The sequence below is a fragment of the Scleropages formosus genome, chromosome 2 (assembly GCF_900964775.1).
Source record: "Scleropages formosus chromosome 2, fSclFor1.1, whole genome shotgun sequence".
Taxonomy (NCBI): domain Eukaryota; kingdom Metazoa; phylum Chordata; class Actinopteri; order Osteoglossiformes; family Osteoglossidae; genus Scleropages; species Scleropages formosus.
In genome coordinates, this window is record NC_041807.1 from 21,277,211 (window position 1) to 21,295,556 (window position 18,346).

Consider the following 18,346-nt stretch of genomic DNA (forward strand, 5'->3'; position numbering starts at 1 on the left):
TTCAGTGGCCTATGTATGATCAAGGACTTGATCTCAATCTTGGCTCCAGCACATTACTGAAGCTACTGGAAACTTAACAAAGAGGTACTTCAGAAAGAGTAGAGAGTTCTGTTTTAACAGAACTTTTTTTGTGGCAGTAATCCAAGGATTTTTACCCCTCTGTGCCTAATGGGTGTGAAGAAATTGAAGTGAAAGCCAAAGCCCTCACCATCAACTACTGTAACCAAAAGAGTGCTTCACAGTGTCTGGTTATCAACTCAGTCAAGGAGGAACTCCAAGGGATTTACTGTATTCACCACAATGGAGCTTTGGGAAGTCTTTAACATGTAAGAGAAAAAGACAGAGTGGCCACTTTATTTTATAAAAATACTGTAACAGCGCTAAGGGGAGTAAATGTGTAAATAGTTGGCATTAGTGTTTATGTGTGTGTACATAGTTGTGTGTGGTTTCTGACTGGTTGTCATCATATTTATGTTCAGTGTTCGAGAGTGGGATTCTGGGGAGTCCCGGGGGGAGCCCCTTAACCATGGGGTGCAGCAGGGGGGCTGGGAGTGACCCAGGGGGATTCTGAAGTGTTCTGTGTCTTGTACTGTCTGAAGCGTCTTTGTTAAGACTGCTGCTGGAGACATGTACTCTTCCAATAAAGAGCACGTTTTTTTTTTTTTTTTACCCCGTCTGTCGAGCCGGTTTCTAGTAGCTCTGTGGGGGGACGCTACAATACATTTACTATACACTCAAATTTTATTATTCATTAAATATTTCACTTTTAAGCACACACACATCTTCAGAACCGCTTGCATCTTTTTCAAAATAATATATGGTTACCTTTGTGGTGAACAATGATTTTATGAATTCAGTTGTATTTGTATGTTTAATTGGGGGTAAAGTTGTTTGCAGTTGTCTGCTGTGTTAGCACGGTGGCACAGCGAGTAGTGCTGCTGTCACACAGTGCCTGGGTGGTGGGTGAGGATGTGAGTTTGATTCCCCACTCAGCCTGTGTGGTGTTTGTATGTTCTCCTGGTATCTGTGTGGGATTCTTCGGGGTGCTCCAGTTTCCTCCCACAGTCCAAAAGACATGCTGTTCTGGGTTCCCCCATAGTGTGTGAATGACAGAGAGAGTGTGTTCTACTGATGTATGGGATGAGTGACCCCTAGTAAGTAGTTTATCTAGCAGTGTAAGTCATCTTGGTCAATAAGGTGTGTGGGCTGATAACACTACATTTCTAAGTGGCTTTGGAGAAAAGTGTCTGCTAACTAAATAATTGTAAATGTGTCTACAGTGTGCATGTTGTGAGAAGTATTACTCAGCTGAAGACTGATATTGTCATTGTACTGCTGTGCAATACAACAAAATTAGTGGTACTCCCTGAGTTCTTTAGACAACAATATAAAACACAACACTTCAGTATAAAAATAAAAAATTAAACGGTTTAAACAGATAACACCGTAAATAGATAGATAATACGGTATATACAATATATTACAATAAAAATTAAGCAGTGTTCAGCTGTTTCACAGCTCTGAGGAAAAACTGTCTTTCATTCTTGTGGTGTGTGTGTGAATTGTCCTGTATCGCCTTGCAGAGTGAAGCAGTTTGAAGAGGTTGTGTGCAGGGTGAGTGGATGTTCTGAGCTGTCCTGATGACCTGTTGCAAGAGCCTTCTGTTCTTCTCTTGTGCAACTGGCCTGCCATGCTGTAATGCACTTCGTCAATACGCTCTCCACTGTACATCGGTAGAAATTCACGAGAAGATCCTGCGGCAGTCTCGCTCTCCTCGGTCTTACTAGTACTGAAGGTATGATGGCGAGGCGCAGCAGAGTACCGTGGACAGGTTACCGCACCGCGATGGTGTATGTATGGCGACTGGGGTCCTGCCCCGATGTAGTTTTGGCGGGTTCTCAGTACCACGCGTGTTAACAAAACCATTTGTTTTACTGTTGAATGCTGGTTGTCAGTAAATGAAAGGAATTGTTTTTATTTTATGCCGTTTATTATATATTTGTTTTTCTCATTAGCATTTGATTTTATTGTATAGATTTTTAAATGCAATTAAAATGTTATTGCATGTATTTTTAAACGTTAAATAACCTTGGCATCCGTAATAAAAGAGCAAAATTTCCCATTTATTTTCACAGTCTCCACCGTGTGTGTTAAATAAACATGGACTCCACAGAGGGCTTCATGACATGCCCCTGCTTTTTTCATTCAAAAGACGCGTTTTTTTTATTTTTTTTATTTTTTATCCTGGCAGAGCGGTATTCGTGGTATTCGTGGTATTCACGGTATTCACGTGCGCTTCCCGCCTTTCCAGTGGGTGGGCAGCGCGCGGCAGTTCTAACGATAGCGTCACCACGTGACGGTGAAACGCTACTGTACTTCATACTGTACTTCATGAAACTGGTAAAAGCGAGAGAGTAAAGAGCTCTCATCACACTAGAAGAAGGTACTTCTTGAAGGAGGTAAGCGAAGAAGACGTGCCAGCTACACATTGCTTTCTCATACAACATACACTAATTAATAACTTCACTTGGCCTTCAAAACATAGCAGCTTCATGATCACTGATAATTTTACCACGTTTTGGTAAAAACCTGCCAACGATTACAGTTATACAACAGCTAGAATTCGCAGAAATAACGTGAACAGCACCATTGGCGGATGTTTGCATTGTAAGTTAATTTTTCAGTTGTAATATGTATGTACCAAGACAAGTCATGACTCATGTGAAGTTAGTTAATAAGCTAGTTGATCGATTACATTACTACAGATCTGAATGTCAATGTGTATTTTTAATACGCTCTTTAGTACAACAAGGTTTATATCCTAAATTTAACAGACCTTCTAATAAATAAAATACAACAAAGTGACACGCTGGACTTTACAATATTGTGTGCTTATCGTGCGTGTTTTCATTAATGACTGCCTTCAACAAGTGTTACCAAGCGACACTTAATGTTTGTTAAGGTCGTTTGTGACGTCACAACATTCGTTTATGAAGCGTTTTTTCGCTTAAAAATGTTAAACTTCTGGATGTTACTGTTTCCTTGTTGTTGTTGGTTTGCTTCGTGTCAGCATCGGCGACGTGTTCCGTACAATTCTCACGAAAATTCTTGTGACCAGGACGGTTATAACAAGACTTTTCTTGGCAGCTGTTAAGTTCCATACGTTAAAAAGTACAATTCAGGTAGTGCATTTTTTGTTTTATAAATGTTCCATCTTGTGTGAACAGCTCCTTTGTCCTACACTTAGCAATACATCATTCATTGTACTCATTAAAGTTTACTAGTTTGTTGGTTGTACTACATCTTTCTGTATATTTTGAGGCAGTCTCTTTAATTCTCTAAACACATGATGAAGCAAGTGTGGGTACGTTTAATAGGCATTTTCAACAGATAAAGGCAATTAGTAATTATCACATAATCTTTAAAATACTGTGTGTAATCACTGGTGTATTTTCATTTATAACTGTCTTCATTCATTACCTACAAACAATTCTTTTTTTTTTTTAAAATTTTTTAGTTCATGACATCACAACCTTTGTTTAAAGTGCTTTACTTGAACTGCTAGACACTACTTGTGTCTTTTTGCTACTTTCATATAATCTTATCCAGGTATCAATATGTTATAGTACTTGTTAGAGGGCATTAGTTTGTAGATGATCAGTGAAAAACTTAAGGCATTGCTTATTATTTGTGATTGCTTCTTGTCAGTGCATCGTTTGGTGAACCAAATAAATTGGTACGCTAGCGCTCTTTTTTTTGATAAACATTAAATATGTCTCTAAAAAGATTGTCACAGAGAATTTTTAAAGTTTGTTTTTTTCACAAGGTTTGTTTGAAGAAAATTGGACTACAACTATATATATCTGAGACCTTCACAGAACCTAATCTATAATATAAGGAGCATTTATATTATTAAGCTTTTGCTGACTGTGATTTAGTATTACAAGTAAATCTGGATGTATAAAGACCCATTTGTGTTTTTAAACCGAGGAGCCAGTGCACTCACTTCTTTTTGCTAGTCTGCTTGTAATCAGCTTTGATTACGGCATTCAAATGACTGTACTTTTTACCACAGGTACAACGATGTTGGTGGAGGGATCGTGTCCCTCCCAATATTGAGGCAGACCTAATTCATCCCACCCTGTATTTATGTGTAACTTTACTAAGTACTATTAAAATTTTTAATCATTCAGGTACCTGAAAAATTTCAGCATTGCCTTATACACATTGCATTTACATTGTTCAGTTTTTTGACTTTGTCAGATTTATTTTATGTTAATGCTGGAAAGGCAGCAGTTAACAGACAGTGAAATGTCCAGTTTTTTGTTCAGATTTTTAGTTATTGAGCAGTATTGTTCGTGGTTCAAAGCAGGCTTTCACAAAATGGATGGTTACTACTGCATCCCAGTTATTATATTTTCAATAACAACTTGTCCTGTTCAGGGAGGTCTGGAGCCTCTCCCAGAATAAGTGGACGAAGCCTGGGCGGTACATGCTCGATGGTATGCCAGTCCATTGCAGAGTAGCCACACACATGCATGCACACTCTATGGGCAATTTAGTGTCACCAATCCACCTGAACTGCATATTGTTAGACTGTTGGAGAAAGCCAGAGCACCTAAGGAAAACCAACACAGACACTGGGAGAACATGCAGAACCCACACTGAGTGAGATTTGAACAGCCCAGGTGCTGTGAGTCAGCAGTGCTACTCGCTGAACCACCAAGCTGTTTGTAGTACCTTAATATCTTACCTTTAATCTTTCCTTTTTCACTGAATTAAACTGAAAGTTAACACTTCTGTAATATTTGGAGTTTTGCTTTGTCCGTTTGCTGTTTAGACACAAATTTCCCTATACCCTGGTATCCAAGTCTAATTTATTCTTAAAAATCCAGTCCTGGCCTGAAAAATTTCATCCAGAAATCATTGAAATATATACAACTGTTAATGAAATTAATTTAACATTTATAAAAACCTTGTACCATGTGTGGTTTTCAGACTAGGGAAAGATATGTGTTAGTGATAGAAAGAGTGTGTTCCACTGATGTATGGATGAATGACCCATTGTAAGTAGTGTATCTAGCAGTGTAAGTCACCTTGGTGAATAAGGTGTGTAGGCTGGTAACACTACATAGTATCCATTGGAAGTCGCTTTGGAGAAAAGCATATGCTAAATAAATAAATGTAAATGTATGGATGTTGTGTGTATATCCTTCAGTTACAAGAAAAGGGGGAACATAAAACCTTTGATGGATAGCTCCTATGTAGCCATTAATAACATTATAACATTATTATTATTATTGTTTTATAACTTTAGAGTTATCAGTTAACTATTCATGCTTCACATGCATTTAGATGTACATTTTCTGTTGTCTGTTTTTTGTGTTTTTCCATGTAGGTTCAGCAGAGTACAGCTGGTTGTTAATATAGCCCTCACCTATCTGTATATTGCTACATCGCCCACTTAGAAAGCCAGTTGGAGGCCCTAAGACGGATGAGTAGAAGCAGTGCTATAATGAGGACACTGGATCTCCCGGGCGAGATGTCTGCGTCCAGCACGGAGATCATCGGGTCTCTGAATGAGTACGCCATCATGCTCCTACAGGTGTGCAGTGCGCCATGATGCGCCAGCATTTCTGAATGCATGATGTTAATATACAGTAGTTTATACTATGGTATGTGACAAATTGACTGTACTCAGGAATCATGTGCTTGCATCCAGATCCCCCTTCTTTTAGTTAATGCTTGTTTTGCACCAGTCTCTGAGATGTACGTCTCCTTGGAGAAAAGCATCTGCTAAATGAATAAATGTACATGTATTGTCAGGAAAACTTTCACATCTTTAAATGACTGCTGGTCTGTTTTAGGAGCTTAAAAACAAGGAAGATTGCCATAAGCAACTGGAGGGAGCGCTGGAGGAGTACAAGCGGAAGTTTGCAGTTATTCGCCATCAGCAGGGACTGCTGTACAAAGAGCACCAAAGGTACAACATCAGGGATGTGGGTAACAAAAGAAAGACTTTGCACCACATTATTTTCTCGGAAAGTGGGGATTGAGCTGTTTGTTTTTGTGTCTTTTTTCAGTGAAAAGGAGCGTTGGCAGAGAGAGCGAGAGAAACTTGTGGAAATGAAGAATCGGCTTGAGGAGCAGAAAGAGTTGGATTCTGTGAAAATAAACGAGTTTAATGTAAGTGGATCATCAAAAGCGTAGCGTAAAACTGACGTGAGAACTCACACGTGGAATTTAGATGGTGATAAATTGAGGTACTACAAGAACGCTGGGTAAACAGCGAATGACCATATGCGTTTTGGTCCGTCATTTGCACCCCAGCATTGGCTGCAGGTTCTGGAAATGGACCCAACAGAAATCAAAAAGCAGGTCTCAGAAGTGGCTCGGAAAATGACAGTGTTATGTGTAAACGAGAAGTCCCTGCTCCGACGCTACACCACCTTGCTGGAGATGGAGCAGTTCTTGAGGAAAGAAAACAACAAGTTAAAGAATGACTTCATGGAAATGGAGGCCACGGTTATTGAAAGAATAGGCTACCTGCAGAGATACAAGGTAGACACATGATTCTCAGTAGTACTCGGTGTTCATTCTCCACTGCTGACACCTGTAGGATGTTGCATGTTGTTTATTCCACAGGATATGGCTGCATTCAAAATAGCAGCCTTACAAAATGCACTGGACAGTAGTGTACCATCATCTGAACTTGAGAGAGCAAACAAACAGTACAGCGAGCTGACAATCAAATACAGAGACATCCTGGAAAAAGACAACCACCTTGTTCAGAGGACAAACAACCTGGAACATTTAGAGGTAAAACAAGTAACATCTGAAAACAGCTGTAAGTCGGCGGGGGTGGGGAAACAAGCGTCCACTATTTTTTGAGACAGTTGATTTATTACTGGGTTTAATACACCTCTGATAACTGACTGAAGGGCCGTTGTGTGCGATGAGTGATGTTTTTGGTTTTAGACTGAGAACGTTTCTCTCCGTGAGCAAATTGGGGCCTTGAACAAAGAACTGGAGATAACAAAAGAAAAACTTCACACATTAGAACAGGCCTGGGACTACATGACTAAATCAAGTAAGACACACAGCCAAGCTTCCTGTGTTTAGATTTTGTTTAACACTGACACACGATTCACTCAACAGTTGCAAGTGATAGTCGGAAGGAATCATTACGGTTAAAATTAGATGCAGTCATGACAATGTGTACAATGATTTTGTTATGCTGATGCTGAACACTGATATTTGGATGAACACCCAGGTGGGGAGTCCAGTATGGACAAGGCAGCAAAATCCATCACCAACAGTGAGATCCTGTCCATCTCCAAGAGGATCACCATGCTGGAGATGAAGGAGTTGAATGAACGGCAGAGGGCTGAACATGCACAGCACATGTATGAGCAACTGAGGAACTCCTTGAAACAAGTGGAGGAACGCAACTTTGAACTGGAGACCAAATTCGCTGAGGTGTGTGTCTGAGAAAAGAAGTGTTTGCAAGTATCTGGCAGTGATTATAGAGGATGTGGTTGGTAACTGTGTGTTAGAACTACATCCAAAAGAAGGGGTTGCTGTGCAAAACAACAAACTTTGTATGTGGGTTAGGTGTGAAATTTCTGTATACAGGTGGTCCCTGATTTACGATGGTTCAAGTTACGACTTTTTCGACTTCATGATGGCAAGCTGGCGATAGACATTCAGTAGAAACCGTACTTCCAATGTTGAATTTTCATTCTTTTTTTCCCGGGCAAGCGATATGCGGTGCGATACTCTCTCGCGATGCTGGGCAGCGGCAGGGATCCGCATCTCCCATTCTGTCGCACAGAGGTGTGTATTAGGTGTATTAAATGCATTTTCGACTTGCGATGGGTTTCGCGGAACGTAACCCCATCTTTAATCGGGACCACCTGTACTTGCCTCGGAAAACAAATAAACATATAATGTGGTTTAGGTGTGAAATATCTAAATAAGTCCTTTATGTCGATCTGAAATCAATTAGCTGTCCTTAGAGCTTATTTTGTTCCGAAGTTTTCTAGCAGTTGTAAAGTGTCGAAGACGATACTCAGTTTTGCCATTGTTGTCTTAACTAAAAACTGCACTTTTTACATGACATGAAAATAAGGTCTGACTAATTATCCAAATACCTTTAATCATCATATTTACATTTCTAGTGAATTATGCAAACTATACATAATGAGTGTAAAGATGATTTTAGTCACTTTGTTTCCGTCTGCAAGTCACACTGATATACATTCTACTGCACCTGTTCTCTCATTAAAAAAGTATGTGAAAGGTGGAAAATTTTAGCGTGAAACAAAAAAGGCAAAGAGTTGACCGAACTATTTACTTTTTGTATTTCAATTAGTTTGAACTAAAGTCTGAATGGGCGGTGATGCTTCAGTATTGTGTAACAGAAAACCTATGTGCCTGTCAGTTGACAAAGCAGAACCTAGAAGCCCAAAAGTTAGAAGAGGAGCTTCGCGACGAGTTGGCCAACAGTGTGAGCAGAGCAGTGAGCGATGCGGACCGAAGGCGGATCGCAGAGCTGGAGAGAGCTGAAGCACTGCTGAAAGTTGAAGTCTCAAAGTGAACATTGAAAAAAGCTTACATTTATTTACATTTTTCCATTGAGCAGCTGAATAGTCTCAGAGAATCCTAATGGTTATTTTACCCTCTTTCTGTAAAATGTGTCAGATAGTTCTGGTGGCTGATGTTTTACCATCTTCCAGGTTAAAGGAAGTGTCAGATGTGGCAAAGATGCAAGTGTCCACTCTAGAGACCAGGCAGCAGTCCAGGGAGAAGGAGCTGGAATCTCTCAGAAAGCAGGTTCTGGATTATCAAGTAAGAGAGAACCTCAGCTTTGCAAATATGTTTGTATATTTCTATGAGTATGTGTATCTTTATATTTTTACTGATAAGGCATTCATTTTGACAAATACCTGCTCTGAACATTATGCAGTTTTTAAAGATTGAAAAGAGAATTTAAATCAATTTACAAATTAATGTACATGTTATGGGGGCGCGGTGGCGCAGTGGGTTGGACCGGGTCCTCCTCTCTGGTGGGTCTGGGGTTCGAGTCCCGCTTGGGGTGCCTTGCGGCGGACTGGCGTCCCGTCCTGTGTGTGTCCCCTCCCCCTCCGGCCTTACGCCCTGTGTTGCCGGGTAGGCTCCGGTTCCCTGCGACCCCGTTTGGGACAAGCGTTTCAGAAATGTACATGTTCAGTAGTCACATTTTGTTGTCATTATTGAGCTGCCGTGTTTTATTTGTGTTTATACTGTTAATTTTACATTAGCTTAATTTCTGTAAAGTGTATTACTTTGCTCTTGCAGTCGCTATCTGATGAGAATGCCCTCATCGCCAAGCTCCATCAGCACATAGTGGCACTGCAGGTGAGCGAGAGCACATCGGTGAGCAAACTGGAGGCCGCGGTTCTCCAGGTGCAGAAGCTGGAGGCCCAGAAGTTGCGGTTAGAGCAACAGCTGGATGACAAGGAACAGGCTCTGTACTTTGCCCGCTTGGAGGGGCGCAACCGTGCCCGTCACCTGCGGCAGACAGTGCAGTCTCTGCGCAGGCAGTTCTCTGGTGCCCTGCCATTGGCCCAGCAGGAGAAGCTTTCACGAACCATGATGCAGCTGCAGAAGGACAAGCTGAAGCAGTTGCGAGATGCTCTGCAGGCAGAGCAGGAGAGGAAGAAGGCGGAGGAGAAGGCTCTGGAGCTGGAGCTCCGACTTGGAGGTCTGGAAGAGCTCACAGCCACCCTGAAGGATGTGAAAGGAGCGCAGAAGGTAGGCTTACTTTCTCAAAATTAGAGTAGACTGCTCAGCCATTCGCAACTTTTGAATAAGATTTATTGGACAGAAATTGGTGTTCTGGTTTAATCAGAACAAATTAAGTAATTTTGACCTTGCATTCCTCTGCAACTACTGACTGGTTAGTAATTGAATAACATTAATATATTTCTTAAATGATAAAACCACTCAGGTGAAAAAGTGGTACAAAGAAATGGAGGAAGTCCGTCTTAAGGAGCTGCGGTACATCAAGGTGATCAGCTCTCAGAAGGAGGAGATAAAATACCTGAAGAACATGGTGGCAGAGCAGGAACGCACCATCAGCACTTTAGAGGAAGAGATTATTCAACAGACCAAAGTGAGATTATTATTATTATTGTTGTCGTTGTTACTGTTTTTATTGTAATTGTTAGTCATTTATCTGACACTTTTCTCCAAAGCTACTTAAGCTACTTACAACCATTTACCTATAACTGTCATGCTTCAACAGTCAATTCATTAAGTATTTAGATAATGTTTCGTTTGACCAGTTTTTTTGTGAGCACATGGTGTGCATCAGCCTCTTTTAATTTTTGTTTTGTATTTATGATTGTAATTTTACACCATCATTGATTAAATACACATCACATGTGATTCCAAGGACAACAAATTCCTGAAAGGGGAAATATCTGTTTAGTCAAATTAAAATGGAAAGCATTCAAAAAGGCCTTGAGTTTGCTGGTTTAAAAATGCCTTGGTGTCTGTTGTGTACTTTTAGAAAAATGCCAGTGTCAGCAGTACACAATTAAAGTTGAATTAGTACAAGTGTCACAGACTCCAGGGGCAGTTCACAAGTCTCCAACTTCACTGCAGACTGTCTGCCTCCAAACACCAGGACCATATGTTCGTCATGTCTTCAGACTCTGCAGGCTACCGGAAGACATTGTCGTGGACCGAGGAAATGCGTGTACAACAATAGTGTGGAAGGCCTTCTGCTCCTGGCTCAGTGTGCCAGTTAGTTTGACCTCAGATTACCATTGCCATGGTAATTGTACAGATGTGTGGCTCAACCATGAAAATGGGCAGTATGTGAGAAGTTACTGTGGAAGGAACGAAGCCAACTGGCGTCACTTTTTCCCCCCCAAATAAGGTCCGAACCCGCTTTACATTCAGCTGTCAAACTCACGCCCTTCCAGTGTAATTCAGATGACCAAACCCCCCCTCTTTCCTTAGACTCTAGTACCCTCTGACATCCCTGTCCTTGGCAACTGGCATTAATGGTCCGTGGCAGTTTGACAATTGTCTTATGTCCTCGTCCAAACAGCTGTGAGGTTCCAGAAGGCCAAAGTTGAAAGATGTTGCTGCCCTATTCTGTACCAGCCAGGCCCAGAGGGTTTGGCTTTTCACAGTCAGTTTCATTTTCTTGTCTAAGATCTTGAGTGCCAAGAAGAATGGAGCATTCAGGGTTGTTAAAAGAGTCAGCTCAGTCACTTACTGCATCAAACTGCCATTCAGTTATAGAATCTGTGTGACATTCCATATGTCTCTTCCCAAGTCCCCAAGATCCTTCATCCTCCAGGCTCTTGCATGGATTCTTTCTTTTCCTATTGAGTTTGTTGCTGCTTGCATTTACCCTGTGAGCTCCCTGTTGGACTCCTAAAGCTGTGGAGGGCAGTTGTAACACCTCATCGACCTGGATGTGTAGAACTCTGAAGAATTGTTCTATGTCTCAGCTTCTGACCCCTTCTGCACCCACCCTGAAATACTTAGTTTCACAGTGACCAGTGGGTCACCCTGCGCAGTGCCCCTGGTACCAGCCTCTCGTGTAATTGAAGAGTGGATGGACCGGCACCTGGGAGGGCACTGTCATGTATTATGTGTGTCCAAACCTACTCTCATGTGACATTAAGGAGCTTTTTGTCTTCTTTTTCAAATTAGTTTTACAGTATGAGTTCCTTCAAATTCCACAGGGGTGAATTTTCAGTGACATATCTTTTCTGCTCCTTCATTCCATGTTGTGTTTCCTGCCGTAATGCCGTCTCAAGAGTCAGCCTACCAATACAGACTAAGGGCATTAGATACAGACATAAGATTATTAACTTTCTGACAGTATTTAAATGATCCAGTACTATTAGAAAGTGCAGATTTGTCATGTGCAATGATGGATAGTATTTTTTTAATATTTCTATCATAAGTGAATTTGTCCTACAGTTTCATGAGGAACAACAGGTGTCCTGGGATCAGAGGGAGGTGGAATTGGAGCGGCAACTGGAGGTTTATGAGAAGCAGCGTAATGAAATTCTTGGCACCACCCAAAAGGTACTGTGTGTCACTTTAATTCCGAAATGATTTTTAGCTGTACAGAGAGTTGACATTTTTGACAGGTAAATGTTGCTGTGTGTTCTGTAGCTACAAGAGTCTTCTGGATCTTTACCCGACCCCAGCATACCTCTTGCTCACCAGCTAGATGTTGCACTGAGGAAAACCAAAGAAGATGGCCGCACCATCCGTGAAATGCAAGCAGTTTGCAGAGCTCTTGATGAAGTGAGTCAGCCTCTCCTTGTAATTCCTGAAGTTGTGTTCAGCCTGTATTGCATTTCTTTTCAGACAATACTAAAGCACTTTGTCTCTTGTACCTACTAAGAGTTAATATGTTTTTATCAGACACTGACCTGAATTCCCTGTCTCATGGCAGAAACTCAAGGAGAAAGAAGCTGCCCTGTGGAAAGCAGAGCAGAATATTCTGTCTCGCGACAAGGTGATAAATGAGCTGCGACTGCGCCTTCCTGCTGTTGCCCAGAGGGAGATTCTCCTGACTGACCTGGGCAAGCATGATGAAGATCAAGAGAACCAGGTGGGTCTGAAGGTGGCCCACCAAGCCATCGACAGCCTGCAGGCTCAGCTTTCCCAGAAGGAGGAGGTACTCAAGAAGTACCAGAGTTTGTTGGCCAGAGCCAGACAGGTACTGTGTCTCCATCCTTCACGTTATTTATAATCATCCTCCTTCCCACTGTTCTTCTTTGCAGAACATTCTCCATTTCCAGTTAGTATTTACACAGGCATTGTCTTGAGTTTATTCTTTTTTTAATTAAAGCTGGCTTCGCGGTTTGTTTTTCTTAGCATTTGTATCTTCTGATCTCTTGAAATAATTGGCACATTGAAAGGCAGGAAATTGCTGTTTTTTCTGCTGCAGATGGTTAGATTTTAATCTTTTCCTAGTACAATATCAAATATTAAGAACAGATGCATAGTGTGACTAGTATGTGAAAACATTTCTTTCGTTTATTGCACTGAGGATTTAATAAAGCAGTTTTTCCATTTACAGGAGCAAGAAGACATGACAAAAAAGTATGAAGAGGACTTCAGGATTCTCCATAAGAAACTGGATTTTCATACTGACTCATCACTGGATATGCTGAAGCAGACTGCTTTGGTTGGCATCCTAGTGTTTGTTTATTTTTTTGCTGCTCAGATATTTACTGGCAAACAATATTTAAGTATGAAGCATTCTAAATGTTACCATGAAGTACATCCCCATGTCAACAGTTTTTGGTGTTTTTCAAGGTCTAAAGATAAAAAATAATGCATTTAACATGCAATTATAGTTTTTGGACCTCTCATCCTGAAGTCTGTTGACTTTTTTTTTGTGTTTCTCTAATTTCTTGTTCAGGAACTGATGAAGAATCCCATCATAACAGTTCCTACCACAAAGCACTTGGTATGCCTTGCTGGGTTCGAGCAGACTGTGGTGGAGCAGGACAACTCTCTGTCCTCTCTTAGTGAAAAACTTGCAGCTTCGCCTGCTGAATTGGAGCAGCAAAGTCGAACCACTGCGAAGACAAGCCATTTCACCAGCAAGAGAGCAAGGTATGACTTTTTTTCAAATGTATATTGGTAAATAGCAGGATAACTTGTTCATGGCACAGTGGTGCAGCAGGTAGCCTGGGTGCTCCACAGTGCCCGATTGTGATACATTTGATGCTCATTCAGTCTGTGAAGTTTGTGTGTGTGTGTGTGTGTGTGTGTGTGTGTGTGGGTACCCTGAAATTGACTGGTGTCTTGTCTCTGGTGTGCCCTGCCTAGCCTTACTTCTAGGATAGGCTGCACACCACTGTGGCTCTTCCTAAGACAAGCAGTTATCAGTAGGGAGTGATCAAGTATCCAAGGGAACTTAGACTAAATTTTTTGCATAGTATTGCTTCAGTTGCATACAGTACATACCATTTGTTCATTTTGTCAAAATTTTTGATTGTGTTTTCACTGGGGATCAGACTGGAGGAGATTCATAATGCCCAGGTGAAGAGGCTAGAACAGGAGGCAGAAGAGCTGCGTGGTCAGTTATCTCAGATGGAGAGAGAAGTACAGTGTCTAAGAACAGAGCTGGAGGCCCAGAAAGAAGTCAACATCAGGTCTCCCACCACCACAAAGCACTTTGTAGAGCAAACCAAAGCCCAACTTGCCCTTAAAGAAAAACAGCAGGAGGTAGAATGGGCATGCTAGTCAACTCAGTTACTTTGACTTGTTATTGAAAATGTTACCCAGGTTCATGGTATACACTTGTGTCACACCTGTCCTCCAGGTGCTTGGCAAAGCCCTGATAGAATTTCGGTCAAAAATCACAACACATGCAGAGCAGGAAAACCTTGCCAGTGCTGTACAGAAAGAGGAGAGTTCCAAAATTCAGTAGATTGTTGACAAGCACACCAAGGATATGAGGATGAAGTAGGAGTGACAACTTGTCAGAAAGTTACACCTGTGAAACACAAAAGACTGATCAATTTTAAATCATATTTAATTTAATTTACAGAGACCATAAGAAATGTTTAAATAAGGTATACAGCAAATGTACACTGTACTGTAGACATTAAAAAAAAAAATTTAACGTTTTTGTTTTAGGCTTGTATCCAGGGCATCCATAAGGAGTTTCAAACCACCAAACAGAGCTTCAGAGCAGTAAACAGGAGGAAAAAACTCAATGAGAGAGGAGCTGAAGTTCCTGATGAAGGACCTGCAGAAAAACCAAAAATTGAAATGTAAACTTCAAAATGAGAAAGCCAGCCAGAGGAGATTAAAAAGCAGAGAAAAACAACTTGCCCATATCCAAATCATGATATAAAGTGTTGTATAGCGCTCCTCCTCTGTGCCTTTTTTTTTTAAACAAAGAGTAGTTTCCACCACTTTGAATGTAACTAATCTAGTACCTCGAGAGGTCTAATTTGTACATTTTCAGCAGATTGTAGTCCAAGTGTCCGAGGGTTTGAAAAAATAAATGCATTTGCATTTAAGTAGTGTAAATTCTGTGGAAGCTCTACACCAGGGGTTGTTTTCACTCAAGTCTACAATTGCCTGCTAGATGTAAAGGCAGCAACCTGTGAGTGCGAGTGTGAGTGGGCAGCCTCCAGTGAACAGTGAACATCTACAGCACCCTCCTGCAGGAGAGCAAAGGAAACCCTTTAAATAGCCTCCCTTTATTCTTGTAAGAAAGACTAAACCATTTACACCAAGAGGGGGTATCAGTGATACAGACATGAACCAGGTATAGCACTGACCTACAGATGTAAAGTTACAATCAAGACCTTACAATAGGTTTGTGAATGAATGTAATTTTCCCTTATATAACAATTCCCTGTTTTCATAAAATTCAATGATTAATGAAAACCAATTCATTGCAGACTTCCACAGGAATGAGTTTTCCCATTTACCTCCAAATGAGCATGTGCAACACTAAAACAAGCAGTATTTAAGGACACTCGCTTTGGCCTGGCTGATAAGGAGGTGATGCTGTTGGGTAAGGAACAATGAAATGCACACATAATACACCTGTGTAGACCTAAGAGGGGGAATTGTGTATGTGATGACTGTTGAGTAGCTGACTCGGTGTGCGCACCCACTAAGTTAACTCTGGAATGAGTGAACAATCTTGTCGTCCTGACATTTTACTGGGCCCCGCCTGTTCTGTCACAGTCAACCATAGACCATCTGGAAATACACTGGTCAACAAGAGGCATCACACCTTGTTTTTTCATTCAGACCAGCAAGTATGATTGTCTACACAAGATGATGAAGTTAAGGTTCCCATGGAAAAAACTAAACCTCCCTGAATTGTCATGAGTAAAGCCCGTCTCCAATGAGCTTCTCCAATGGATAAAGCCTGTCTCCTGTTGTCTATACTTTCCATCTCTGTGCTGCCTGTTGCCAGCTTTTCATCTGTTCTTTTTGAACTCATTTATATATTTATTCATTTAGCAGACACTTCTCTCCAAAGTGACTTGTATCTCGGAGAAAAATATGATGAGTGCATTACATCAAGTTCATACTCATGTAATTACATAAGTCTCCAGTACAGGTAGCTGTCGACTTCTGACATGAAATTTATTTAGAATGGTCGTCCCATCAACCTTATATTGTCTTTGAGTCCCGATGTTGCTGTATGGTAACGTTGGTTGGCTAAGCTGCCATTAGACACCATATTGCTTATTGATTCAAGTCAGTGGAAACGAAATGAAAGGCAGATTTATAAATGAAAGTAAAAGTAATTGTGTTAGTGGAAAAATGTAATAAAACCCTATTATGGGCAGCTGGTAGTGTAGTGGTTAGAGTTACTGCCTTTGGACCCAAAGGTTGCAAGTTGAAATCATACTTCCAGCTGTAGTACCCCTGAGCAAGGTACACACACATTTTCTGAACCGCTTGTCCCATATGGGGTTGCGGGGAACCGGAGCCAACCCGGCAACACAGGGCATAAGGCCGGAGGGGGAGGGGACACACCCAGGACGGGACGCCATTCCGCCGCAAGGCACCCCAAGCGGGACTCGAACCCCAGACCCACCGGAGAGCAGGACCCGGTCCAACCCACTGCGCCACCTGCGCCCCCTTGAGCAAGGTACTTACCCTAAACTGCTGCTGTAAAATTACCCAGCTGTATAAATGGGTAAATAATTGTAGGTAACTTAACATCGTAAGTCGCTTTGGATAAAAGTGTGAGATAAATACACCGATGAGCCACAACATTAAAACCACTGACAGGGGAAGTGAATAACAGATTGTCTCATAACAATGGCACCTGTCAAAGGCTGGGAGGTCTGTTCTTGAATTTAACGTTAGAAATGGGGAAAAATGGGCAAGCGTAAGGATCTGAGCAACTTCAACAAGGGGCAAATTGTGATGGCTAGACGACTGGGCCAGAGCATCTCCAGAACGGCAGGTCTTGTAGGGTGTTCCTGGTATGCAGTTAGTATCTACCAAAAGTGTTCCAAGGAAGGACAACCGGTGAACTGGCAACAGGGTCATGGACTCCCAAGACTTGTGATGCGCATGGAGAGTAAAGGCTAGCTCATCTGCTCCAATGCTACAGAAGAGCTACTATAGCATAAATTTCTGAAAACCTTAATGCTGGCAGCGATGGAAAGGTGTCAGAACACACAGTGCATCGCAGCTTGCTGCATATGGGGCTACATAGCTGCTGACCCCTGTCCTCTGCTGAAAGTACCTACAATAGGCACGTGAGCGTCAGAACTGGACCACAGAGCAATGGAAGAAGGTGGCCTGGTCTGATGAATCACATTTTCTTTTATATCATGTGGACGGCCACGTACGTGTAAGTCATTTACCTGGGGGAGAGATGGCAGCAGGATGCACTATGGGAAGAAGGCAAGCCGGCAGAGGTAGTGTGATGCTCTGGGCAATGTTCTGCTGGGAAACCTTGGGTCCTGGCATTCATGTGGATGTTACTTTGACATGTACCACTTACCTAAAGATTACTGCAGACCACGTACACCCCTTAATGGCAATGGTATGGAAACGGTGAGTTAGTGGTCTCTGTTGGAGAACAAATGTGTCATTTCTCAGATGCGTAACTCCTCATTTGTGAACTCATCTCTATATTCCACTTCAGCCCTGCAGATACCTGACTACGCCAGCAGAGGGGTGCATATTAATTCAAAACTGAAAGAGAAAAAAAAAAAAAATCCAGTTTTTAAATTTGTGCCTGATCAAATGCTGCTTAATCTAGGGATATTAGTAAAGTTGCTCTTGAGCTATGTATGATTAACATGCCATGCGTCATTTGTAATCATAATTAATAGCCAGAACATGATATAACTGTAAGCTATAGTGGTATAGAAACTATGAAAAGTGATTTCCACTCACCTGGTGACAGAGGGAGAACATGACTGAAGTGACAATGCTACAATTGTGCACTTAGAGTATAGTAATGCATGCGTGCAAGGTGTCGAGTCAAACCTGACCCACAGCGACCACTCGCGTGTGTGGAAGAAATTTTTCCCTTTCCCGTTAAGCTGGAGGGGACCATGAGAGAAATGCACTCAGACACAGAAGCTTTTCATGACAGCATCGGCTGCTGGGTGAGCCCCGGAAATTGGGTGTCTCCCCGATCGTTCCTCATCGGCCTTCCTTAATTTGCAAGCTCATACATATGCATTTATAGGCGTTACAACAGGTGTGTCCACTTCTTTGGTCTCAGTATTTCTCCGTTCTCCTTGTTCTCAAAACATTTTTGTCGAAAGACAGAAACATCCAACCCCCTTTTCTAAAACTGCCCTTGCTTACA

General features: G+C 41.7%; 1 protein-coding gene across 7 annotated transcripts; it reads left to right on the forward strand.

The window, feature by feature from the left end:
• Window positions 1–1,749: 1,749 nt before the first annotated feature.
• Window positions 1,750–15,026, forward strand: LOC108931444 (centrosomal protein of 290 kDa-like). Of its 7 annotated transcripts, none has more exons than XM_029259974.1 (19): window positions 2,379–2,459; window positions 5,399–5,605; window positions 5,868–5,983; window positions 6,084–6,186; window positions 6,331–6,561; window positions 6,646–6,819; window positions 6,979–7,090; window positions 7,274–7,479; window positions 8,444–8,595; window positions 8,739–8,850; window positions 9,340–9,795; window positions 9,992–10,156; window positions 11,989–12,096; window positions 12,187–12,321; window positions 12,473–12,739; window positions 13,103–13,210; window positions 13,448–13,644; window positions 14,049–14,186; window positions 14,674–15,026. In XM_029259974.1, the coding sequence occupies exons 2-19, from the start codon at window positions 5,495–5,497 to the stop codon at window positions 14,732–14,734; spliced, it is 2,952 nt and encodes a 983-aa protein (XP_029115807.1). In that variant the 5' UTR covers window positions 2,379–2,459; window positions 5,399–5,494; the 3' UTR covers window positions 14,735–15,026. The 7 variants fall into 7 exon arrangements, with proteins under 7 accessions (XP_029115803.1, XP_029115807.1, XP_029115811.1 ...); XM_029259978.1 differs by having other exon boundaries at window positions 14,049–14,110; XM_029259970.1 differs by lacking the exon at window positions 2,379–2,459 and adding an exon at window positions 1,750–1,795 and having other exon boundaries at window positions 14,049–14,746.
• The last annotated feature ends 3,320 nt before the right edge of the window (window positions 15,027–18,346 follow it).

Bases quoted from the DNA above. Each gene is read 5' to 3' on its own strand.
- LOC108931444 (XM_029259970.1), top strand. From the start codon at position 5,495: ATGAGTAGAAGCAGTGCTATAATGAGGACACTGGATCTCCCGGGCGAG. The intron at 6,187-6,330 runs GTAAGTGGATCA...TTTGCACCCCAG, and splicing joins TGAAAATAAACGAGTTTAAT to CATTGGCTGCAGGTTCTGGA. The intron at 12,322-12,472 runs GTGAGTCAGCCT...GTCTCATGGCAG, and splicing joins TTTGCAGAGCTCTTGATGAA to AAACTCAAGGAGAAAGAAGC.